The 27,568-nt window shown below is 39.1% G+C and overlaps 1 protein-coding gene across 1 annotated transcript in view; it reads right to left on the bottom strand.

Moving 5' to 3' along the window:
- LOC147308169 (RNA-binding Raly-like protein) overlaps nt 1-27,568 on the bottom strand; it is a 58,845-nt gene that overhangs the window by 1,421 nt on the left and 29,856 nt on the right. The window contains exons 3-8 of the mRNA XM_086272294.1: nt 11,434-11,509; nt 8,104-8,151; nt 7,168-7,358; nt 4,267-4,380; nt 3,835-3,992; nt 225-262 (exon numbers count right to left, since the gene is read on the bottom strand). Coding sequence (XP_086128420.1) covers nt 230-262; nt 3,835-3,992; nt 4,267-4,380; nt 7,168-7,358; nt 8,104-8,151; nt 11,434-11,509 — 620 coding nt within the window. The 3' untranslated portion in view covers nt 225-229. The remainder of the gene's footprint in view (nt 1-224; nt 263-3,834; nt 3,993-4,266; nt 4,381-7,167; nt 7,359-8,103; nt 8,152-11,433; nt 11,510-27,568) is intronic.

Genomic DNA, 27,568 nt, shown 5'->3' with positions numbered 1-27,568 from the left:
TGACCCCACCTTTAGAAGAACATTTTGGAGGATTAAACTCCAAGGATGAGCAATGTTTCTTACTCTGTTACTCTTTTTAAAGCAGGAAGCGAAAGATCCTTCGAATTGCTTTCAACTGCTGGATGCTAAAATGTTTCTATGATTCTGCTTTTCATACGTTATTCCCAAAAATAAATTCAGCTTTGTGCAAAATGTGTGTTGTTAAACCAAGATTAAATACTGACCTTACTCAGTTGTCAATGTCCGATATGTGGTTCTCTATCTGCAGTAAAAGAAATAAGATTGCTTTAAATCAGTCAAGAATTAATTTTTATAACTAGGCAGCAACATAGCCTTCCCTTTTCTAGCTCAATCCACAGTCATTAAAAAAAATGAAACACTTCCAGTTCTAAGTCTGAAATACACATCAGTACATATTTAAAAAATTAACTGGTTCGCACAAGTTCTGTTATTCATTTAACAAAACCCATAAACGTGAAAAAATGGATCCATGCTGCATTTTATTAACAGTTCAAGCTGCTGGTGGTGTAATGGTGTGGGGAATATCTTCTTGACACATTTAGTAACACCTGAGCATTGTTTCAATGACAAATAACACTCAGAGTATTGCTGCGGACCATGTGCATCGCTTCATGACCACAGTGTTCCCAGGAGGATGACGCACCATGTCACATAGCTCAAAATGTCTTAAGCTGATTTCTTGAACATGGCAGTGAGTTCACTGTACTCAAATGGACTCCACAGTCATCAGAACCTGGTCAATACCTGAGGATCTTTCATGTCCTGATTTTTAAAACCTTAGAAATGGCTGTACTTTTTTTTTTGTTTTGCAAATCTTTTTTTTTCTTTTTGTTTGTCCAAACCTTGAAAATGTGCATCAATTCACATCTCATCCATGTCCTCTGAGACACATTTTATACAGTGTGTTTTCACTAAATCAATATAGGGATTTGGGGTTTTTGTTTATTCTAAGCCTTTTGGCCACAGTATCTATTGGATTAACACATATAAGCTTTAATGATTACCAGTAATCAATAGTTTAGTCTGCTTGCAGAATGAAGCCAATAAACCACCCAACAGTGGGTCCAGATCTCATAAAACAGGAAGCAGGTATGATTATATAACCTTTCTTTAGTGTCAAAGTAAGGCAATAGTTTTGAGAAATAAAACTGTCACAGTAATAAAACTGGAAAGCAAATGTTCAGTTAGATGATTTATGATTTTTAAAGTAAAAATTGGTGATATGCTGCATGCATTACACTCTTTTACTGCATTACAGTAAATTAACACCACCCAAAAAGTTTCACAAGTGTATCCAGAGAGTGATGTAGTTAGTAGCAGATCAGTTTCAAACACTCTGTGAGAAACTTTGCTCCGATTTCATTCTGCACACGGCGAAGCGTCTGCAAACAGCAGCCTAACTTCACCGAGGAGCTGGAGGTGCATAGCTTGTCACCTGCAGCTCTTCATCTAACAGCTTAGTGTTGTTGCTCCGTCTTGTTCCGTTACTCCAGCTGTCTTGTTTCATAGATGAATGACAGCAGTAATTACTGAGGTAGCTGACAGATGTGTCCCATTTCTTGTAAATATCTTGTGAAAGTCAAGTCTTGTTTTGTCAGTTAAATTATTTTTAATGCTTGGTGGCATCAGAAGAAAATGTTTGGTTTGCCATGGCAGGTTTCAATACAGCAGTTTTTCCAAGTATGTTGCCGTGGAAACTAAGTATAAACGCTCTCTTCATCAGTGATTGTGCGTTACCTCACTCAGCGATAGATAGTGACTTAAAAAAGTCTGGCACTTAACTGTATAATTAACTTATTTACTCTTTTATTAAAATAAACAATGCTTTCAAAGATTTATAAAACTTCTATGCCTGAGGCTTTGCGTATAACACAGAGAAGAAGTTTGCCTTCGAGTTCTTCTGGCAGATGGGCTCAGTACCACACATTTTATTCAATCTGAGGGAAAATTATAAGGGTCTCTCCCAAACCTAAGTTCTGTTGCCTGAACCTGACCAAACTAAGAGTTTAAAAATGTAAAATACATTTCCGAAGACAAACTCCTCCCATTCAGGTTTGTCTGAGACAGGGAAGGAAAGCCAAAGTATTCACAGACACCGTTACGTGCTGCTGACTTTGGTGTTTTCATGTGATTTGTTCAGTTTCATGGCGGTTTGTGATAGAGACGACCTCGAATTATTTTGTCATTGATGATAGTTATTACTTTGTAATACAATATTAATTCAAAACACATTAAGATTAAGCTTTAAAACAACAGCTACTACTTTTCTTGGTTGCCACAACAACGTGTCCCCACTTTGCAGCATGTATGTTGTTCAGACAGAGACAAAATACACCTCACTCAAAAATAACATAAAATAAAAAAATTGCCCTTCTGACTTCAACTAATTTAATTATATGTAATTTATCCATGTAATTTTGTTGCATAAGTACAATGTAAAATGTTACATTTAATGGGATCTGGTCAAACTAAACTTAATTGATTGATACACATTTAGTTTGTACCAGGCACATTATCTTTAATTATTAATTAATTAAATAAATTCAAATGTAATTTTATATATATTTCAGAGTATTGTATTGTGTTTATTGTGGGTGAAGAATCATTTTCTGAGTGTTTTTACTCATATAGTTTAGACTTTTCAAATCATGCTGATTGTCACAAAAGACAGCAAAACTTTGTATCCATCACCACGAACAACCTGATTACTTTTTCATGACCATTTCACCTTTTAGTTTTATAAGAATCCTGTATGACTCAAATGGTTCCATCTAAGGCAAAGTTATTTATACAACAGAGTTGAATGTACATTATACTTACTGTTATTATTGGCATATTATGTCAGTGGAAAACATTTTCCGCATCATAAAATAGATAAACTACTATGCAAGAGTCTTGAAACACCCCTCATTTCTTTATATCTTGCTTGGGAGATGGGATGGGAAACGTCGAAATATACATGGATATACAGAAAAAGAGTTTTTATAATTCTGCTGTGCTTGAAAGTTGATATTTGGTGTGAGCACCTTTATTCTTCAACACAGCCTGAAGTCTCACAGACAGCTTTCATGTAAGCTATTCCTGAAGTATTCTTCAGGAATAGTTCTCCAGGCTTCTTTAAGGACAATCAAAGTATTCTTTGAATGTTGGGTGCCTTTTATTCTGTTCTCTCTCAAAATGATCCCACACTGCTTCCAAAATGTTGAGGTCCAGGTTCTGGGAGGGGTGTGATTCATGACTGTGTTTCTCGTCAGCTACTATCGGCTTTTACGGCATTGACAGTGTATTTGGATCACTGTCGTGTTAAAAGAAAATGACATCAGCTGTGTTGCAGATGGTATTGGTGGATTGAAATTTGATGGTTCTGTTCTGCATTCATAGTTCCATGTAGATGCTCACCACTATACCTCTCTCCTGACCTCTGTGCATACTGGCAATGACTTACACTAATGATGACAACGATTTGGATTCATCAGTCTACAGGCCTTGTTGCCAACGATTTTCTGTCCTGTTCTTGTGTAATTTGGAAGCTAGGGAAGTACTGCCAATACTATGCCTCTACGCGGGGGCGGGGGAGAAACTTTGAAGGACCTTCAGAAAGCCTGCACAAATATGAATCAAGTCCACTTTAAAAAATTACAAGAAAATCTGTAGGTAATTAGGACTTCTTGTGACTTTTGCAGACACGCACACACACACACACGCACACACACGCACGAACACGCACGAACGAACACGCACGAACACTTTGCAGCTAAATTGGAACCAAATAACTTCTTATTAATACTGGACATGGGTACTTGGTCTGCTCACCATGTCGCTTGTGCCTTCATCTTCAAAGTCGTCTTCACCACCGTCTGTCATCTCCCCTGCCTCAACCTCAGCCGTCCCCTCCACTTCCTCCCCCCCAGAGTGGTCTGCTGCATCACCATGGAGACACTCGCACACCTCCTCCTGCTTCCTCTGCATCTCTGGCAAAAGACATCAAGAGACAAAGACTGGCAGTTAACATCAGAGCATAGTAGATTTATTGACTTTCTATCTTGTTTTGATAATAGAAGAACCTGTATTTCAGACAAGCCTCCGAACAAGCATTTAATATGTTCAGTATCATTCCGTCAACTCTCCTCAAAGGACGTTTGTGTGGCTTTTATTTCAGTACATGGCGGCCTCTCTCAGCATCTTCCCCGTTTTTCTATGCATGCTCATCAGACAGGTCCTCCCCTCCTGGCTGTCAAATCTTACCGGCGTCAGAGCGATGTTGCCTCTCTATCTTCTCAAGCCTTCCCAGCAGTGAGTCGATCTTGGTTTTGATTTGCGACAGTTCCTTTTTGATTGTTAGAAGCTGATCTGTCTTCACTGCAAGCATATATTAATAAAGTTAAAAAGCATAATTAATGGGATGTTCTACAAGAGACACTGTGACAGCAGCAGACTCTTCTCAACAGTCAAGTTCTTCACTGAAAATGTGGCACAACTGATGAAAAGCAGGAAATCTCACTGTGTTTCATTGAGGGGAGAATAATAATAAGCATGCGAGAGTTTGAACAGTACAGCAGCTGCTAAAGCCATAATCTCACTGTTGTTGCTACCAGCGAAAATGTTTCTTTCTTAGCCATGTTTTACCTCAATTTTTGTAGAGGAAAGATCTGGCTCTTACTATTAGATTTACCACCTTGTTACTAGCTTAGATGATGAGAAAACAGCTGCCTGCTTGCTGTAAAACAATAGAAAGTGATGAGCAATATGATGCAGAAATGCTACACAGAGCAGAAAATAAAAAAATAACCAAACAACTAGCTGAGACTCTGATCTAAGATTTATTCTGTATAATTTTGGTTTATTCCCAACATTTCTGGTGTGCTTACTTTTGTTTTAACACGAATAAAAACTCTGGTTTAAATGTGTTTCAATGCATCTCAAGAAAAGAAAAAAATTTACTGTTTATCCCAGTCATTCCTAAAGAGTGTGGCGGTGGTCTGCAGGAGGTCAAAGTTTCTCATGTAATTAGCTTGAAGCTACAATGGAACAGCTTAAATATTTACATCAAAAAGGTCATCAGAACTAAAGAAAAGATGTGAGATTCAAATGATTTGTTTTTCTTTTCAGGTGGCAAGGGAAAGGAAAGTGTTTAATGAAGATTCAGCCTCAACAAGAAAATCACCAGAAGATCAAAAGGAATCAGAGAAAACACATCAAGTCTTGTGTTTCAATCAGAGTTTTGATTAAAGGTTCAGTCGGCGCAGGTTTAAAATTTGGCCAAGACATCCTTAAGTTTGACAATGGCTGGCTTTGTCACCTGACTGAAGATTAATCAGCAATGATTGTTAAAATCAAATGATAATAAATGCCATAATAAAGTAATTTTTCAAGAAGAAAATATTTAAAACCAGCTTTCAAATGTGACAATTTCTTGTGAATCTGTTCGGTTAGCTTAGGAAGTCATTATGGTCATTTTTTTCCTCCCCATTTTATTGCATTATTTGACAGTTTTTGCCTCAACAATCAAAATAGCTTGTACATTAACCTCTTATTAAAATCAAAGGTGGTGTTTTTAAAAAATTACTCATTTATTCAAGAGTAAATCGCATTCAACGACAGTTTTGACATGAAAATGATTCAGCATTTGGAAATCACTACAGTTTTTTATCTCCAACGTGAGGATAAGCCACTTTTCTTTGTTTTGTATGAAAATCTCTTATTATTTTGGGGTTTTGGACAGTTTGGTGAAAAAACAAACAAACAAAGTACTGTAAATGTCAGTTTTGGCATCTTAAAAATTACAATATATTTTTTTTAAATGCACTCACTAGACACTTAATTAGGTACACCTTACTAGGACCAGGTTGGACCTCCTTGTGTCTTCAGAACTGCCTTCATTCTTCATGTTATTCAACAAAGACTCATTAAGATGCTGGAAACATTCCTCAAAACCTTTGGTTCAACGCTGACATGATAGCATCACACAGTGCACACTGCAGATTTGTTGGGTGCACATTCATGATGCAAATCTCCCCCTGCATCACATCCCAAAGGTGCTCTATTTGACTGCGATCTGGAGACTGTGCAGGACATTTGAGTACAGTGAACTCACTGTCTTGTTTAGGACACCCATTTGAGAAGATTTGAGGTTTGTGACATGGTTTTATATCCTGCTACAACCAGCCATTAGACGATGGGTACACTGTGGTCAAAAAGGCACTGGGCATGGTCAATAACGATACTCAAGTAGTCTGTGGCATTTAAACAATGCCCAGTTGATATTAAGAGGCCCAAATTGAGCAAAGAAAGTTTCCTCCACGCCTTGGGGGCGACCATGGTTCAGGGGATTGGGAAGCTCATCTGTAACCGGAAGGTTGCCTTTTCGATCCCCCTGCTCTCTGTCCTGGTCGTTGTGTCCTTGGGCAAGCCACTTTACCCTACCGCCTACTGGTGTTGGCCAGAGGGGTCGATGGTGCAATATGGCAGCCTCGCTTCTGTCAGTCTGCCCCAGGGCAGCTGTGGCTACAACTGTAGCTGCCTCCACCAGTGTGTGAATGTGAGAGTGAATGAATAGTGGAATTGTAAAGCGCTTTGGGTGCCTTGAAAAGCGCTATATAAATGCAATCCATTATTATTATTATTATTATTATTATTATGACATAATATAACAGATTAATTTTGACCATGTCATGTCTAAAATCTTTGAGTCGCTGCCATGTGATTGGCTGGCTAAATATTTGAGTTAAAGAGCAGTTGAACGGGTGTACCTAATGAAGTGTCCAATGAGCGTATACTCTAATCAGTTCAAGAGGGACTATCAAGACTACTAATGAAAATAATCAGGAATTGCAGGCCTGACCTTTTTCGATTATTAACCTTTTTTTTTGTTTCGAGAGCTTAGCATTTACACTTGCTGAGTACATTTCCATCATAATGGGCAGAAATGATACCCGCCAACATGTGTTCAAAGTTATGATAATAGGAAATGTTCTTTGTAGCGGCTGAATTTATTTTCTTTGCCATTAACTTGACTCAAACCCCAAAAATGGACATGGAGGTAAGTTCAAAACAAACAATCACATTTAGAAAACATTTGGAAATCACTTTAGAGATGGCAGGATACTATAGGAACAAAAAGGGACAAAGAAAAACCACCAAACATACGTTTAGGGCCAGTGATGGAAGAGCCGACATTGAGTGCTCGGGAGGAGGAAGAGGAGGAGGAAGAGGAAGAGCAAGCCCTGACTGGAAAAGAGGATTTGGCTCTGCGTGTGGTTGGGACAACTAGTCGTGAGCGTTTGATGGGGATCACAGCTCGGGTCGGAGGCACAACGCGGCCGTGGTACTCAAACAGTCTGAAGACACATGAAGAATAAAGTTGTAGCAACAGAAATATTCCAAGAGTATTACAATGCAGAGAAATAACAAAACAAAAAAAGTGGGGATATAACTCTGTAATCACTATGGGAGTTTTTGTGGAGTTTTTTTCCCTTGTTTTTGGTCAGATGTTTTTATTCAAGCAGCAAGGAACACTTACAAAGCACCTAATAGACATGCTGCAAAAGATGTCTGAATGATAGAGGTACACATTGAACAATGCCACAGCAATTCAATCAAAGCCTGTTCCCAGTTGCCTTTGACATATCAAATTGCCAAAATAGCAATAATGACTCAAAGCTGAAGGATTCTGCTCTTGGGGATATTGCAAAGAAGAGGAAGTAAACAAACCAATGAAAATGTCAGAATGAAGATACATTCTGTGCCTTGCCAGCACAAATGACCAGCCGGGGGACTATCTGACATTCAGTACCCGGCTATGCGGATAAAAGCATCATTAGTAAGCCCAACGGAGAGGAATAAAAACCTCCTCAATATGACATTCATTATGCCTGTGATAATGTAGTTACTTTGCCTCAGAAGGAAATGGGGCCATTCTGCTCAAAAATCATCTTTATTCAAGATGGGAAATGGGGAGAAAGGATGTGTATACTAAGGGCAAAATATCGGGAGGAAAGGGACTGGTTGAAAAAAGAAAAGTTGCAAATGACAAAGACGTGTTATTTACCAGTGAGCCAACGTTTTTTTTTTTTTTAAACATACCTACTGTAGAAGTCATCTCTGTAGTAGTCGTAGTCAAATTCATAGCCACTGTGGAAATAAAAGAGAACATTTCTATTTTACTTTGATTTTTGTGCACAAAAACATAAAACAATAAAGGAAGAAAATGACGGTGCAAATACATTTAGACTGAATTCTTTATTCAGTGTCCTAAAAGACTATTACTGGAAAATTCCTTCTTGTTAAGATTTGATGTGTGGTTTCTTAACTGAGCTGAGCACTGGAATCGAATTTCCTTTAATCCATTTAAAAAATGAAATGCACCAACAACAAGTTTGCCTCATTATGTTGCATTTCTTTCTTGGTTGCTATAGCGGTAAACTTACCAGATTCCCATCAAACTTCCTGCTGACAACAGGAAGCTTCAGTTCCCGGCTACAAATTACACTGTGATAAATCTGGCACAACAGGAGTGGCCTTAAGACTTCTGCCACGATATGCACGAGTTCCTGATGGTTGCATTTTGATTACTTTTCAAAAATTCAGGATAAAAGAAAGCAGGAATCAAAAGAGCTTGAGAGACGGTGGGCAGCTCAACACTGCTCACAGCTGGGCAGCTCAACACTGCTCACAGCTACACAGCTTACTCTTCCATTTTGGAAAAAGAAAGGAAGCAGCGACAGTAAAACTCGAACAAACTTGATAAATGTAGAGAAATTAAAGCACTGTCATTTACAATATTGTGCCTAACGAATTCATTTTCATGAGTATTTTCAATAACTGTGTGTGCGTGTGTGTGTGTGTGTGTGTGTGGACGGGTATTAACATCTTCATGTGGACCAAAAATTGGTAGTTTACTATACTTGTGGGGACAAACAGCCCTCGTGGGCTGTTTGAAGGCATTTTTGAGACTCTAAATGTGGTTTTTGTGTCAGGGTTACAATTAGGTTCTGATTAGTTTTAGGGTAAGAGTCAGGGTTAGGCATTCATTTTTGATGGTTAGGGTAAGCGGCTAGGGAAAGCATTATGTCAATGAGATGTCCCCACAAGGATATAAATACACACAGTGTGTGTGTGTGTGTGTGTGTGTGTGTGTGTGTGTGTGTGTGTGTGTGTGTGTGTGTGTGTGTGTTGCATAGTGCTGCCATCTTCCCGCCCCTGACACACAGGTCCAAGAGAGCGATCTCTTTTCTGGATTTGGAGGCAAAAATCAGGCACAAATGTTTGAATTCTTTTGCAAATTTAAAAAGAAGAAGAAAATCTGAGCTCTATAATGATGCAGGCCACTCTGTTCCCATTGCATTGCTCACTGTGATGTGAAGAGTATTTCATCTATTGTTACCCCAGCACCTCGGTACAGCCTTCACATTAAAGTTGTGTGATTAGAGTGCCTGACTACCTAAAGGCGCACGGTTCTAATCAATTCACAAAAGGCTGAAACAAAGGAAATTTGTCCAGCTGCTAGCTGTCGTCTTCCTAAACCTCCCCTCCTGCCTTTTAATAAGCATCCCCACTGGCCAATGGCAAGAATACAGATGAAAATACTGTGGTTCATGACAGCTTCCTTCCTAATGTAACAGATTTGTGTTGCAGGATAGTTGTTAAGCTCGAAGTACACTTTTACAGCTATTGGGCTAGCAACCAATTAGCAGTAAAAGCAAGACAGCGCACTAGAATCGTCAACTATGATGAATAAGTAGCTCCCTTTACAGATACGATCTACTATGAAGATTGGATCTTTGACATGTTTCAGCACGTTTTGCCCAGGCAACATGTTTGATGTAATCTCTTCAAAATCAGTCTGGCACATAAAACTGCTACAAAACCACAACATGACCATTTTACTTAACATACAAACATAAAACACGTGTTTTGTCAGATTTTATTAAATTTTAGTGAGATAGTTTAAATAGGTAGAATTTGTTATGTGTATGTTGTGTTCCTTCTCATTTTCAAATCCTCTAGTAAAGGAGTTCCCAAACTCTTGTTCTTATCTTATTATCTTTTAAATAACACATAATCATGCAAAAAAATAATACTAATAAACCTTTCATAGCCTCATGACTCAATACCAGGTTCTAAAATTATTTAAACACACCATCTCACTTATTTAACAACAACTAAGCCGACATGTTGAAGCAGTGTGAGAAAACCAAGGAACACCCAATGATTCATTTGCTTCAAGTTATTATAGCTTGTATAATAAGAGACTGTTGTAGATTTGCTGCTAGGCTTGATATGTGCATTACCCAGATTCAACCAAGCTTTAGCCGTAGGACAGATGGCCTTACATTTGACTAAAACACTTTGGTATACAGAGGAGTTTATGGTAAACTCAGGGACTGCATTTTCAAACCAAGTCCAATTAACCACCCCTTCACTACGGTGCTTGACAGTTGGTATGAGGTGTTTGTGCTGATGGGTTTGGTTTTTACCAAACATGACACTGCATTATAGTCAAACATTGTCAGTTTGGTGTCATCTGTCTAAATGACATTGTCCTAGAAGTGGTTTGTTCACAAGATTTCCAGAACCATGCAAACCAAAGCTGTGCTGCTGTTTTCTTTTTAGAGAGAAGACACTTTGTTGTGCAAACCTCCCAAACAAACCACACTTGTTCCATTTTGTATTGTGGTGAACTTTAACATTTCAATAAGCTAACTGAGTCGGAGATGTATCTTGTGGATTTTTTTTGACAATCTTGAAAGCTCCAGACCAGCAAACTGTCAAAACCTCTGCTCTTATGGGGGCGCTCACACGTGCTGATTATCAGTTAATCAAGTGCATTTGATTAACAGCACCTGGCTGCTACTTACCCTTTTAATTCTGATTGAAGCACTAAGTGTGCACTACATTTTTCCAAAGAGTCCTGCCAAACCTGTCTGTTTCACACGACTGTGTAAGCTTTTAACAGAGGGTCTGCTGGGTTGATCCTGTTACTTTGGGACAGAATATAATATAGACAGAATTTGGTCATGTTTCCAGTCTGTGTCTTAAACTATGTAAATCATATTCAAAGCCCCCGCAGGAAGAGACATTTCCCAAAACTATTCCTTTAAAAGCCTGAATAAGGTGTTATTTTGTATTTTTATTATACTGCCAAGCAACTTTGTGTGGACTTTTTTTTTGTTTGTTTTGTTGTTGTTTCTTTCAACGAGATGACAAAAGAGCAAAGTGTGTAACAGCAACAGACAAAAAATGGCACTAATAGCACAAGTAGGGAATTGGCTGTTTGTCCTTAAGAGCACAGCCTGCCAGAGAGGATCATAAACACATATTTTACAGACAGCAGAGGGAGAGGGTACAACAGAAAAAGTAGGTCAGGAAAGGAACATCCACCTGACACTCTAAAATAAGAAAAACATGTTTCACCTGTAGAGGGATGAGAGAGGCCTCTTGGAGCCCATCTTAGGCCTGTACGGTTTGGGCTCTCCAGCCATGTTGATATCTGGGGGAAAAAAATGAGAGTTGAAGTCGTGGTGTGATAGAGAAGCAGTTTATAATATAAAGATCATCCACAACATACAGTTGGATCCACGTATATTTGGACAATTGCACCAATTTGTGTCGTTTTGCCTTTGCACACCATCACAGACAATACATTTTCAACTTCAGTTCAATGGCTTTAACAAAAGAACTGCATTAATAGTTCAAGAGGCAAATGTTCAAAGGCTCAAAGGTAACACTTAAAGGTCCAGGTGAACACTTAAATCAAGAACACTCCCGAGGAGGTACACAGCAAATTCTCCAGTGTTAAATTAACACTGGAGAGTGTCTATATGGGTCCATACCTCTGAGTGTTAAATTAACACTTTTGACAGTGTTATATGTTTAAAAGTAACCTAGTCAGTTTTGAAGATTAACAAAGACTAACACTGAGCAGTGCTGGTTTTCTAACACTGGAATATTTCTAACATTTTGAGTTATTTTCCAGTGTTAGAAAATCAGCACTGCTCAGTGTTAGTCTTTGTTAATCTTCAAAACTGACTAGGTTACTTTTAAACATATAACACTGTCAAAAGTGTTAATTTAACACTCAACAGTGTTGTATTTAACACTCAGAGGTGTGGACCCATATAGACACTCTCTAGTGTTAATTTAACACTAAAGATTTTGCTGTGTAGGAGTATCACTGTCAAGGTCTACAATCAATAGAAGCCTTCATGAATAGGAGATGAATGCAGAACAAGGTGCAGACTACTGGCTAAACTCAGCAAGAAGGCCGGATTAGAATTTGCCAGAAAACATCTGAAAAAGCCTTTAGTTCTGGAAAAATATAATTTCTAAACTTGAGTGATGGGGCGACACAAGTATGACAGAGAGAAGCAGCTCATGATCGAAAGCATATTATCTGTCAGACATGGAGGCAATGTTATGGTGTGGGCATGTATGGCTGCCAGGGAAACCAAACGAAAGTGCTGGTTGATGTGACTGCTGGTAGAAGAAGCAAAATGTGCACGGGGCTGTACTCTCTGCTCACATTCAGCCAAATGCAGCCAAACTGCTCAGACAGTGCTTCATAGTGGAACTGGATAATGACCCAAAGCAAGCTGCACCCAAGAAACCCGAGAGTTTCTCAAGAGACAGAAATGGGATATTCTTCAATGACCAAGTCAGTCAGCTGATCCCAGTCCAACAGAGCATGCTTTTCAGCTACTGAAGACAAAACTGAAGGCAGAGACCCACAAATGAGCAGCTACTGAAGGTGGCTGCAGTAAAAGCCAAACAGAGCATCTGAAGGGAGAAAACACAGCAGCTGGTGTTTTTTATGAAAGTATAAAAATATAATACTTATATCTAAAATTATTTTATCTTGTCCAACAGTTTTTTAAGCCTCTGAAGTGAGAGACTGTATGAAGACAGCTGCAATTTAAAAAAAATGTTCAAGTGGGTTTTAATTAAAAACAACCAACATGATTTTTTTCTGTCATTTAAGTTATCGTTTGGTTAATATCAATGCAAATATTGTAGCTATTTTCTCTGATAAAACATAACTTGATTTTCCAAGCACTGTAATTTTACCTAAATGTTACACAAAAAATTGTTTTCTGCTTAGACTGGAAATATTCTACAGTGTGAAAAAAATAAATATTTATATTGTAATGAAGGACACCGATGCTTAGATCACAATATTATTTTTTATTTGAATATTTGTATAAACACATTTTAATCCTCTATATTCATATACATCTTATGACAGATGGAAGTAAATCTTCAATGTTTTAAGTGCTTATTTATGATGGTCATTCATGAGTCCAGCTTTTTTTCCCCCCTGGATGACCATAAACTTTTATTTTTATGAAACCAAAAGACTTCAAAGCACCTACACCCAAAGCTTTTTAAAGAGTGGCACAAATAAAATTATGTTGCCAAGGAGACAATAGGATAATGGAAAATAAAGGGTAAACATATCTTCATATGTATACTGTAATAATTTTATAGTTATATTCTTATAAAAGCACTATACCTGCCTGACTCCAGGAGCTATTTTTTAGCCTGTCCTGCAGAATACCACATCATACGATGTAGCACAGTCTTTATAAAGAGGCTCCCTGGGCATTTTCAAGCTCCTAAGAATTTTTGTTTAAAGGTTTGAACAAATTACAAACTGCATTTTTATGAGATTATCAGTGTGACAGTGTTTTCATTCAGAATTGCCATATTATGGGCCAGGGCTCATGTACTGTAGCAGTGTACATTCATCCTCACTGAACTAGACGTTCAGCAGAAACTGTGAATTTTAAAATTGTATGATCCTCACCCTCAGATCTCATGCATTAAAAGGAAGTTTATTTAAAATTTCTTAGCTGAATGGTCAAAGTGGGTTTTGAAGATGAAAGATGCTGTGAAAAGTGGGCCAACATCGTTTTAAATTAAAGAGCAGCAGTAAAAGTAAGAGGGTGGTTGCTAGCTAAAGCTAATTACGTCTCGTAGCATTTCTGAGTGCATGACCATATCAATGGGATCAAATAAAGAAAAGAGAGAGAGCGAGAGCGAGAGAGCGAGTGAGCGATGGTCAGTTTGTGTTTGTCATTAAAAACATTTATAACAGTCAGGATGTTATGGAGTATTCATTGCTACTTTACTGTTCCTGTTTCCTTATTAACGCAGTTATTCGATTTTATATGAAGAACAAGGATATAAAAGTGTAAACCTGCATTCTTTCTAGTGGCCAGGAGGTGGCGATCCAGGGGAAATGAAAAACAAATCGAGTTGTATCAGAGTCTATCAGAAAACAACCATCTAAGTCATGTTATTTATGATCTCCTTAAATGTTTTCCTGATTAATGTTTAGTGTCTACCTTTAACTTTAAGACTTCTGTAATAAAGCAGAACGTATATTTTTGTAAATTATGTAAATTATGGCCCCATTTAAGTAAAATAGATGATAAACAATGCCAGGCCTGCATTATAACTAGAGAGCTGCTGCCATATGAGCATTTGGCATTCTTAATTTGTAGGTCAGATTCAAATTCCTCAATTTAAGCTTTCCAAAAACAGCTGATGATGTCATAATAGCTACGTCCACCCTTTATATACAGTCTATATTTGGAAAAGAGCCACAAATCTTATCCCAAATGTTCTTATAGTTTAATTAGTTAATAGTTGAACAATGAAAATTCATCTTTTAAGACTTATCTATAGATTGTCTAGTGTATAACATGTGAAAACCCATTTGAAAAAGCCTTCCTCTATTTTCTGTTTTAATAGGTGTGAAATAGCAGCAATCTCATCAGAGATGAGGAAGTAGTGAAGAGCTTTTCTTAGTTTGAGCTGTCTGGGTGCCTATAGGGCTCTGTGTGATGAAACTAACCAGGTGAACTGGGGTACAAAACATTGATTCATTTAATGATTTCACTTCACTTCATTGTAACGCTCAAACAGACGGTGCATAGTTTGCAAGATTTTGTAAGAGCCTCGAAACAACCGAGACTGACTGTGCAAAAAAGGGACTTCAAGAAAGAAATCCCCTTCAAATGCATTAGCAGACAGCTGTGACTCATCTGCACGCACCTCATGACTACTGCCATGATTGACAGCCCCTTCTACCTGCCAAGAACGCCGGCGCATTAAACCCGGCTGGTATCATACCGCGTTTAGTCTGTCGGCTTTCCGACGTTGCTTCTGCTCAATCAGCCTCGAGTGCTGCTCAAGGTCATACACAAAAAACACTAACAAAAATCAAAACGCCACCTTCCCACGCATACACACAAACGAACACAGGGGTGAACCGACAAAGCAGCAACAGAGATCCCTTTCTGATGGATGAGTCACCCTTGAGTTGCAGAGATAAAACATCAGCTTTGGGGATCATGCAGCAGCAAGTGTCATGACTGGAGCTGGAGTCAAGTTGTTGTGCCTAAAGGGTTGCAGTCGCAGTTTTTTGGGCTTTTTCTTCCAGGGGTGGGGTAAGCATGAACTCTCTGCTGCAATATTAATGCACCAATCTTATGAATTAAAGAATGGAAAATATCTCAGATAAATCCAAGCACTTCTCTCAGATTCACATTTTCACACAGAGTCCTGCAGCTGCAGATATGTCTGGATCTTCCATCACATTGTCTACAGAATCACCATGGGTGCAATGGTTGGAGCCCAGACTGTCTCGCTCTTTCTCATTCTCTTGATTTCCTCCTTTCCTTCCTTGTTCTCCCTAATGGACTAATGGAGTGGGGGGATGTATCGCTAGCTCTCAGGTGCACAGGGACAGCTGTATCATTATCATTAGGACACAGGAAGACGTGAGGAATGGTTCGCACTGTAAAGCCTGCTCTTCTTTGGGCCCCTGCTAGGGTCATTAAAGAGAGAGTGGAGCACTAAAAAGCACTCTAAAATGAACACTGTCACCTCACAACACCCCTTCCCTCCACATCGCAACAGACACACATAGAGTCTCTGATTAATTACAGTCATTATACTAATCATATACAAAAGTCGCATGAATAAGTATATGTGTGCTTGCAGCCGAGACTTGTTTGTGCGTGTATTCATAAAAAGTTGAAGCGGGAGATAGAGGAGATAGAGCCTGTGTTGCTAAGCAATAGCCACTTAGGACTTGATTGATACTATAAACTGCATGCGGCATCGCATTGAAGGGGAATATAAAAATGTACTTTGCTGAAGCCATTATGTCCAGGTTGGCCACAAAAACCGATCACAGAGGTGAACTCAAAGTAGAAGAAAGTCTGTCACAGACACTGTAAAAACACTGGCCGCCCTCTTAACTCCTGAGAGCATACTCCTATTGGCGCTGCTACAATGCAGAATGCACTGCTGTCAGAATATGATGAACAACGCACATCTACTCACTTTATCAAGTATGCCTGTTCAATGCTTTTTAAAGCAAATATCTAATCAGCTAGTCACGTAGCAAACACTTAAGGCATTCAGGCACGCAGACATGGTCAAAACAACCTACTCAAGCCCAACACAAGCATTAGAATGAGTATGGACAGTGATTTCAGTAAGTTGGTAAGTGTCATAGCTGAAATGGTTGATGCCAGAGAACTGCTTTGAGCTCACAGGAAGGCGACAATAACTAAAATACCAAAAGGTATCCAGAAAACCTTCAAACAGATGGTCTACAGCAGCAAAAGACCACACAGTGCCATCAGTGTCAACAATTCACAAAGGCTCAGAATTGGGTGTAAACAACGTGAAAGCATTCTGCCTTGTATCAACAGTCCAGTAATGGTGTTAGGGATATTTTGTTGGCACACTTTGGGCCTCTCAGTATCCGTTGAGTATTGTTTTAAAACCACAACCTGCCTGAACATTGTTGCTAACCATGCTTATTTCTTTATGAAGAGTGTACCAGTCTTCTGACGGCTGCTTCAAACAGGACAATGTGCCTTTTCACAAAGCTCAGATTATCTCAACCTGGTTTCTTGAACATAACAATGCGTCCATTGTACTCAAATGGCTGCTATAGTCACAACATCTCAATCCAATAGAGCACCTTTTAAATTCCGAGGAATGTTTCCAGCACCCTGTTGCATCTGTCATGAAGAATTAAAGCTTTGAAGGCAAAAGGTTACAGTTTTATTGTTCAGAAATATTTAGTTTCAGTGTTCATGTCATGGTTCACTGTGTGGCAGACAGGAAAAGGACCCCAGTGCAGGAGACGAGACTGACTTAAACTTGTAGCTTTATTGCTCTACTTCAGCAGAAACAAACAAAAAACAAACAAAAAAAATCTCAAATCAGACAGAAACTAGGAAATAACTAATTTTAATTTGGTTAAATAAATGTTTTCATTGGCTGTTTTTAGCTAACTAAAGCACTCAACGGATATTTTGTCGTTAAGTGCTCCAGTATGCTCACCAGCTAGTAACTTCAGCTGTCTGCTGAAACAACCAAAGACTTTTATACACTTCATAGGGAGGGTGATAATTATCAGCAGGCTGATAATTCTTATGTTCACCTCACATTTAGACACTGGTTCAAGTGTTAATAACAGAAGGACAAGGACATCTGCCAGGGCCAATGACACTATCTCACTATGTGTTAAAAAGTCATTCAGATCCACACAAAAAATTCATCAGACTTCTTCCTCTTCCTTTCCACTGCCTGTACAACAAGTCTCACAAAATATCAGCTTTATAGTCTTTGTGTATTTTAGCAGAATCGCACAAACAGATAGTCAAATGGTACTGAAAGTATTACCTCCACAGAGCATCTGCATCCTTTCAGGAAGTAATACGACTACAAATAAAACTACCTCTGTGGATGCTACACAAGTATTTCCTAAACCTGAGCACTGCACAACAGCAGCTTCTCACTAATGTGTAACTGATATTCCCTGTTTACACTTTTTAAGACTTTAAAAATCTGGGAATTTCAGTACTAACATATTTACTTTTTTTGTGTAATTTGGTGCATTTTCTCTCATAAACTTCTCAACTAATCTCCCTCTTCTACAACTCCATATTAACATTTCTACCTACAATGGTACGTCCTATTATTTACTGTGCAATGTGAAATATTCCAGCCATGTTTTTCTGTCTTACACAGTCAGTTTGTAAGTCACAGTCTCAAAAGCTGAAGTGGTGTTTTCACACTGTCTTCCTCTTCCTCGTCTGTGTAGAAGATGAAAGGGCCAATAGCCGACTTTACAAGACCTCATTTCAGCTCAGCGTCTCCTACAGAAAAGCTGCGACTGAGCTCAGTAACAGTTCTATCTATCCACAGTGGCTCCTTCAAGAATACAATCATCTGCACCTCAGGGGCCCTCTGACTCACTTTGGATTTATTCATATTAATGAGGCTGTGCTGAATTACCTATGAGTGCTTCGCCGTGTTACTGCTTGCATGCGTGTCTGTTTTAGTTAGATACTGATCCCTCAGCTCACAGTGCCCTTCGTAACTTTCCCCTCCGGAGACATGATAACTGGACTGGGCACAGACAAAGGGAGTCATAGCACAGGCTAAATCTGAATCAGACGAGCCTGCTTTTAAAAGTTTAAAAAAAAAAGGAAATGGATGCATAACCCCTCCGCTGCCTCTATTTAGCCAAGCGTAAGCTGAATCACAGAGCACTTGCAATTTTCCTCTTGAGTGAGGTTACTTTGATATGTGATAATACATTTGAAGAGACTGTACAAAGCAACTGAACATTTAACACTGCCGTCCTTCAGTGTTCTCGCTGCAAAAACAAAACAATTATGACAGAGGAGGTGAGTGCTGTAGTACTACAATATCACCTGAGAAAAGAAATGGGAGAAAACATTTCCTTCCTCAGCTAATGCCAAAACATAATCTTTTGGCAGGCAAACGATCAATTCTGGCACAGAACAAACTCCCATCTCTGCGGAGTCTACACGCATCCTGAGAGCAGGTGAGTGATATTTGATTAAGAGATCATCCAGGCACCTGCATGAATACAAATGTACCACTAAGAGACATCCTGCAAGACAGCGGCCGCAGATTCAATCTAGGCTGTGTTCTCGCGCCCTGTAAATCTGACAGAGCAGACTTGAATAATCTCCGATCACAGCTCATCGGCACAGGCAGCTCTTTTTCTTTTTGCGACACCTGAAAATACATTTTCTCAAATGGAGCAGGGTGACTGAAAGGTTGAAAGAGAAGACACGGCGAATGTGCTGCTGGGCGTTTGACTGCTCACACATGCGGACATCATCATTTCTGGTTCACATAATTATATTTAGAGGATTATATATTGTCCTAGAAATAATACCAAGAAATGATGTTAATGTAATTTTCAGACCGTTTTAAGCCAGTTATCCAATAATATTAATATAAAAACAAAGACCTATTAATTCTTAAGGATATTCAGTCTGGAAGTTGATGACCTGATTACTGTAATAGAACGAGACTGCTACTGCTCACAATGAAAATGGAGCGTGATTTACAGTCGCAAGGAATGACAATGGGATTAGATCTGAACTGAATGTTATTACAAACCATCTATGTTCATGTTAGGCTACCTATATTGTAGACTACATCACACGATGCAATAAAACACTACTTCTCTCGATTTAACACACATTTATTCAATTTAGAGCTGATTTCACAAGAAAAGTCTCTGACCTGAGTTGTGGATCACAGGGATAGTCAGATGTTCATAAATGAATCATCTCTGGTGGGAGCTTCTTGAGTGTTTTAACCGAGAAAAATTTCATGATGTTAAGCCGTACGAAGCGAAGCAGACTTAACAAGTTGCGGCATTTTAATTTGGAAAGGCTCAAAGCTTCTGCTGAATGGTCAGCCATGTTAAGGATATCAACCTGATCTTTCCGGGTGGATTTCAGATGCTGTCCTCTCACTGTGTCTGTGTGATTCCCCTTCCACTCTGCAGTCCAAGGACTGCGAGTGTGCGTTTGTCTGAATCTCTGTTTGGTGGACTAACGATGCTAAGTTTGAAAAGTTGGAGATAAAAAGAATAAATGGATGTGGTGAGAGTGCCATTTAAAGACAAACTCTACCCAGGCATCACATGCATTCTCCCATGGATTATACTAAGATACCAACAATCCTGCACACTCATATATTACAGTAGTAACTTGTCAATAACAAAGTATCAATACTTTAAAGTGTACCCTGCTTTATCATTTATTTACCACACCATAAATTACAGTAGATGACCTTAAACCTTTGCCTGGAAAGCCTAATCTCATCAGGCAGTGTGTAACGAGAAATCACCCACAAACAAGAAGTAGGAACTTTCTTTTGTACAGTTGGACTCTTTTTTGCAACCACAGAAGTCGCCCCCTCCTGGTCAATACTGGCCTCTCTTTTCAGACCAGGAGGCTACATCCTATCTTTTGTATATTTATGACACCCAAATGTTTGCTCTGCTGTTAATACTTTGTTTCAGCCTGTAAACGTTTACCTGAACACCAGGTTTCAGGAGTATTTGCCTTTTGTGTCTACCATTTCCTGAGTTCTGGCAATTCAATCAATGCTAGTTTAAAAAAAAGCACATCTCCATGATTTGACAGCGTGGATGTGTTGTGACAGGCAAGATACTGAAAACGTGTGTACTGCAAAACACAGAAATCGGTGCTGTGTGAACTCATTTTTGAAGGGCTCAGGTGTGACTGATGTTCATTTATATGTAAAAGTCCAGCAGCGTTGATAAAACCATCAAAGCCGGCAAAGAATCCGAAGGTAAACTGATCAGAGATATAAACTGAATCATCTACTGCATTAACATATTCTTAGTATGTATGCAGACATAACACTAAAGCAGTGAATCCTTTCATCAATACACCTAGGACGTCTCGGTTAATATCTTGAGGTACAAGTTGTTGATGATGATGACATGTATACCTTTCTACTTTTGTTCTGAAAAATATCGCCATTCCTATAAACACACACAAAAAAACAATGCCATGCACTCTCAATAGCATGCCAAAGCATCAGGTGAGGAAGCTCATCTGTAACCGAAGGTCGCCTTATCGATCCCCAGGCTCTCTGTCCTGGTCATTGTGTCCTTGGGCAAGACACTTTACCCTACCGCCTACTGGTGTTGGCCAGAGGGGCCGATGGCGCAATATGGCAGCCTCGCGTCTGTCAGTCTGCCCCAGGGCAGCTGTGGCTACAACTGTAACTTGCCTCCACCAGTGTGTGAATGTGAGAGTGAAAGAATAGTGGCATTGTAAAGCGCTTTGGGTGCCTTGAAAAGCACTATATAAAACCAATCCATTATTATTATTATTGTACTTTTCATTGAAAAATCATTTAAAAGAACCTGATAGTTTGTATTTAGCTGTTAATAATTTAGAGCTTCATGCCGTCCAGGTGTAGCACCGAGTCCTTATTCTATATTCTATGAGAAAAACATCCATAAATTATCCTTCCTGGACCAGCAGTGCCCAAAATAGCTCCCCCCTCACTCCAAGCTCAATAGCAGCTTAACTAACATAGTTACGCTTGATTTATAGTACCCACATCCAATCTACAGCGTAGGCCTACACCCTATGCTGTAGCTTGACCTGCGCCTCCCCAAAATATGTTACTACACGTCGCAGCGATGCAGCAGCTGTGACAGGTCTGACTGGTGGTAATATGCACACATTGATTAGCACAAGGCTCGTGACTCTGTGAAACAAAATGTAATAGGCTGTAATTGTATTTAGTGTGCCCATTATTCTACTGCAACAGCTAGTATTCTGCCAGTGTGGACACAGGCTGTTTTTCTTGTTGTCACAGCTCTGTGTGACATTATGTGTATAGAATCAAATGTGTATAAAGTGTTCTCTTCTCCCTGCACTTGATTAAAAGTAACAGTTGTTCAATATTTACCAGCTCCGAGTTGAAAATGATCAGCCGAGTTTCACTTGTAAGGACGGAGCAATGCAGACGGACCAGCTCACAACGTCACGCACTGTGACAGGGATTCAATGCAGTACTATGAATGAAGCTGTAGCTCCGCTTTTTTGTTAGATCTGTGACCAGGTAATTACTGGAAGATATCTTTTATCTCAAAATTCCCTGTAAGTCGCTTTGATTTAGCTCATTCTTACTAATAGGAATTTGAAATAGCTTGTTATATATGTTTCAATGTGAAGTCAAACGCAGCTAGAGTGAATTTAAGATTGGACTGCTTTAATGAGCTACTGACATATATGAATCATCCTGTCAATATCAAATACTTTAGTCTTAACCTGCTTGCATTGCAGGACTCCCACCCAAGAAGTGTACTGTAATTAATCTGTCAGCTCTCTTTGAACTGCATGGCTCCGTCTAACCATGTAGTTATTCCAATATGGATGAAGACCTCGGGGCTTAGACAGTTTTTGTTGTGGGGATACGGGGGTTAATCGCTCAACAGCTTGTCCTTCCTTAATGAAATCCGTGTACTTTACTCTTTTGCCCTTTTCAGGAAAATGGTTTCCTGGCAGTGCATAAATTTGGCAGCCTGTCTTCAAGCTCCTGAGCATCTAATGAAATTATTTGACCTGCTGATCTATGAGTCATTTAGAAGAATGTGATGTTAGGCCACTGAACTTCCAAGTTGACTGGAGTCACTGGACTCTAAATATCACATTGGCGATATACCTATTAGTAGGCGGATGTTCGTAAGCACAAAAGGCAACATTCTGATGCCACTGTTGTATCTCCCAACATTGGTATGTGTTAATTTTTTTTGCATTAAAACATAATGAGCATACAGCTGTAGCCTGAGGTAAAGATAATTTAAGAGTCTTTCATCTCTCCTGAGCTGCACTCCTGCACTAATGCACTTTCCTCCTTTTCCAGTTTGGCATTTTTTTTTCCTATGATGTAACTACGTGGCTCTCAAGTGCAACACTTTGAAGCACTTTAACCCCTGGAGCCGGTCCAACACTTCCACATAAGCACACGCTTGTTAATCTGTGCAAGCAGCTGGAAAACAAAGTGACAGCTGCAACGTGCTTGAAACTACTTGAACATCTGCTCCAAAACTTGTGTACTTCATTCAAAGGTGGACTGTAGACAAAACCACCTGCCTAAACTAATACAAGCACACAAACCTCCCGTGAGACATCTTTAGCATACATGAATTGTCACCAACTCTGTGATGAGCTACTTTGATAATTCATTGTTCAAACCAGTAGGTCCCAACATGTTGGTACTCATCCTCCAATAAAAGGACAAAGTTTAATCAGACAAGCGATGTGGAGGTTATTTGTATTTGAAAGGAGAACAATTTTTGTGACATTTTCCTCCTTCGCAAGCTAATAAAAGGTTGAAAACCACTGGCTTAATCACATTTAAGCCAAAATAGAAATACAAAAATTCACATTCAAATTTACTGCATGGGTTGATTTTATGTAATAGTAGTGACTTAGATTTCTTTAAAATAGGAAACATCACAATAATAATACTAAAGTTAATGATGCGGTGCCATTTAGCCGCTTCAATTTCAGAGTCCTGATGCACCAGAGCCTTACGTGACGTTACAAACTCGGGGCTCTGCGTGTGTGAATGAGCATGTCTGCTGAGAAATCCCTGCTGCTGACAAAAATAACGCTCAGTTGCGGGCCACGTTTAATTAATTTCAATAAAATATTAATAGGAGAGTTAGAAACGCAAACTGCAGCCTTTTATAAATAATTGATGACGATTATCAGTTAGTACATATAGAGCTTGGTACATGAGGTTTATTAAAAATTATTCATGCACCCACAAATTTGCAAAGATGGACCCGCAGCACTCAGCCTCGTACGCGCACAGGTGCGCGCACACCTGGAGCTGCGAGCCACTGAGCAGCTCCAGAGAAGACGTCTTACTCGTACAACCGCACTCTTAATTTGTCTCCAGCGACAGTAAAATTAAATCAGATCCCGCATCCTCAGAAATCTCCAAGCCCTCTGAAAAGCAAAGAAACAGGAAGAGGATCTTTTGCTGTATGAAGTGCTTAAATGACTCGGAGGTGTTGATTCTGCGCGATTTAGTTACAGTGCGACAGCCCACGCTGTGAGATCAAACGAGTTGTTCGAAAAGGTGCATCCACTCATTAAAATACTGAGGATGGAAAAGCAGTGGTTACAAACTTTAATCCGAAAAGTGCCTCAAATAAACACATTTCCAGTTACTTAGTTTCTCACTTCCAGTTGAACAACTTTTTAATCATTTACACGACTAAAACAAAAACCACAATCTTCCTATACGTTCTGCATCAGATGTTTAAAGTGCCAGTAATGACCTCCTCATACTCACATCTCTGATTGCGACGCCTGCCTTTGTACATGGTCATGACGAGCGTAGAAACAAAACGGGTGATGCTGTGGCTGAGCCGACTTTGCCTCCTCTTTCTCCTAAAAACCAGACAGACTGCCGGAGCACCTCCAGACTCCGAGCAGAGCTGAGCGGAGCCGCTCTGGACCGTACCATTAATCCACCTATTCCAGGGGGAGCCATAGACGCAAACGCTCCGCTATGCTCCAATAGCAAAAGCACAGAAGGGGAAGTAAAAATCCTGCTTTCACGTCTTTGCGCGGTTTATTTGCTGAGAATTAAAATGCGTTAATTATAATGATTATCTAAGGATGGCAGAAAAAAATACTGGCTACTCTCCCCTTAAAGTTTTGCCTAATAGAAGTTGTTGTAATATCTGGTATTTTTTGTGGAGCCCCTGAAGCCAAAAAAAAATAAATAAATAAAAAATCTTGAAGAAGCTGTATGACTCCAGTAGATAAGTCTTCCAATGTTTATATATTTTGCCCATGGCTACATTCAAAGTTTCTCCATTCCTTCACAAAGTGTTTACCAAATTAACCGGGTTTTTGTCATTTTTCATTTCTCCTGTAATGTTTGAATATTTTCAAAAGATGCCACACATCATATTTCACTTACTTACTGGCCAAAATATGCTTTTGTTATTATTAGAAAATTTTGTCTTATATTCTAATTTTCTGTTACATATAAACAGTTCCAGTGTTGGATGTTCTTATTAAACATGGTCAAAGTTTTCAAAAATTAGGTCAGTGTAGATGTGTTATCCCCATGAGACAAAAAAAAGAGCTGAGGCTCTACTTTTTTCTACTTTCTACATAGCTACACTCACTTGCAGTTCAAACCTTGGGGCAGCCAATAAGAAAAGGGTTGGCTTAAAGTGAGGGTGCCGGAAAGAGAGAGAGGGTTGACCGAGTGTCTGCCCCAACCCCCACTGTATGTTGAAAATCATTTATTTTGAACTATGCTGATCATGCAAAGCTGCTTCAGTAGAATCCACTTTAATCTAAGACTACTGAATCTAAAATAGCCATGATAGATGCAGAAAAATGTAACTGTCATGTCACAAACATGGCATGTTTAAAAGACTCTTTTCAAAGACTCCACAGATATGTCCTTAAAATATCTTCTTTGGTAATCTGACAGTTAATGATTGAATGGATGGATGGATGGATGATTTGTTTTTCTACACATCAAAATAAATTAATAAATTAGGATAACATCAGTTTACATCCCCATTGCATTCACCATCTCATTATTTCCATCGTCTTTAAAGGTGAAATATTTCTCTACAGTGAATGGTAATCAAATAATTTAAAGGTTACACAGATTCTTCCTGACTTACAGGGTTCTCGTTGTTCTCAGTTTGATGGTGAGGAGATGAAATTCCATTTAATTTGCAACAACAGTTACCTCAAGGTGCTTTATAATGTGAGGTAAAGACCCCACACTAACATAGAGAAAACCCAGACAATCCGACGCCCCCCTATGAACAAGCACTTGGCAACAGTGGGAAGAGTCAGGCTGAGGGAGGGGCCGCCATCTGCTGCGCCAGGTCGGCGGTGAATAGACCCACTAGGCAAAAAGGGTGGGGTTACATAGACTAATGGGTGTCCATGAGACTCACAGGTGACCAATATGATTGATGCCGGGTGTATCAAATAGGCTTAGCCTTAAAAATCTTCATTTAAAAAAATAAAAATGAACATAAAATACTTGCATCCAATCTACAGTGTAGGCCTAATATAAAGCGAAAACAGGAGCACTGAGCAGCACTGTTCCAGTTTGCATAATCATGACCAGATGTAAATAAACATACATGTGTGATATTGTTATGTAAAAATTGCTGGCAAGGGGAAACGTTTTGATAACTTTCTGGGTTCTTGATTTTAGCCGACCTGGCCTGTGACCTAGGAGATTTGAGCAGGCTTAGCTTGCATGCAGGTGAACAGCTCATGGCATTTGTCCAGATAGCCTTGAACTTTCGTCAAATTATGTTTCCACTTATTTTTCTTTTCTAAACAGTGCCCAGCAGAGAGAAACAGCACAGAAAAACTGACCTTTGCCCACATTAGCCCAGACTGGGTCCCCAAAAGAGAAATGGGGTTGTATCAAACATAAAGCTGTAGGCAGTAAAAGCAAGACTAAAAGCTGAAAGATGCTGAATTGTGCGCTCACATGTGTGAGTCTGCACTTGTGAGCGGCCCTCTCTAACTCACTTAACCCAACAATGATATAAAAATAGTGATTGGTACAACAACAAAGATGCACACGTGTGTGCACTGCACACTCTAAATATAGACTTCTGCATTGTGTGAACACTTGCCCAGTCATAGATAATATGTTTAACATGTTTAATTACATACACACAGACTGTTGTATTCATTTTATTATTATATAATTTCAACTGTAAGAACTGTTAAGATCTTATCCTTAGTTCCATGATGCTTTATAGGTATAATGACTACATGCAAGCATAAAAAAAGGTCATTCTTTCTATTAATCACAGAATTTTAACCAATCTTTTTAGCAGAATAAACAAAACAAAATCTAATCACGGGGGTCATAAATGAACAATTCATTTGATATTTGAGCTACATCTTTAAAAAATGTCCTGATTTTTCTGTCCTCTAAAGCCACAGAAATTTTCTGTGTGACCTCACTATTCAAATGGCATCCTGTCATAAAAGTAAATCAGCCTCCCATTGTCACTGTCTCTCATTCATCAATCAGGGTTTTTAATTCATTTTAAAGTGGATAGCCTGTGGACTTAAGAGACAGATTTAAAAAAAAAAATCAGCAGTGTGTCTAAAGGAGCAGCTCTTAGGCTTGGATGAAGATGAAGCCTTGTAATTGTGATATCTAATTACACTGACATGGGGTTTGCAGCTGCCTCGTGCAAAGCCTGAAGTCTTAATTGTTTCTTTGTTCTCACAAAAAAAAGACAAGAAACTAAAAGCTCGTGAAGAAAACAGGCTGAGTGAGACGATTTGTGGCTTCAAGTCGCCGAAATCAAACTCCAGTGTCATCAGCTATTGTCTCAATTTGACATCTCTTAAGAAAGAGTAAAAATACCGCTGTGTGACTTAAGTGGTGAAAATACTGCGTGACAACAACATATAATATATATATATAATTGTGTTCTGGCATATTTTCAAAAAAGTGGCCTGAGGCTAATTTAGAAATAAACCACATTGAGTGGCAGGCGAAGAACTTTCTAACAAACAGAGAAAAATCTTTTTGTGGAATTTAATGATTCATAAATGGAAAAATGCGATTGGATATTCTGTGCAGGATGCATGCAGTCTTTCCCTCGCTGACTACA

The sequence above is a fragment of the Aulonocara sp. 'chitande type north' Nkhata Bay genome, linkage group LG18, assembly GCF_057382095.1.
Source record: "Aulonocara sp. 'chitande type north' Nkhata Bay isolate Kocher_YH1m ecotype deep benthic linkage group LG18, A_spYH_male_GT1.1, whole genome shotgun sequence".
Classification (NCBI taxonomy): Eukaryota; Metazoa; Chordata; class Actinopteri; order Cichliformes; family Cichlidae; genus Aulonocara; species Aulonocara sp. 'chitande type north' Nkhata Bay.
Note: the sequence above shows the minus strand (reverse complement) of the source record. Positions and strands in the feature narration are given on the sequence as shown.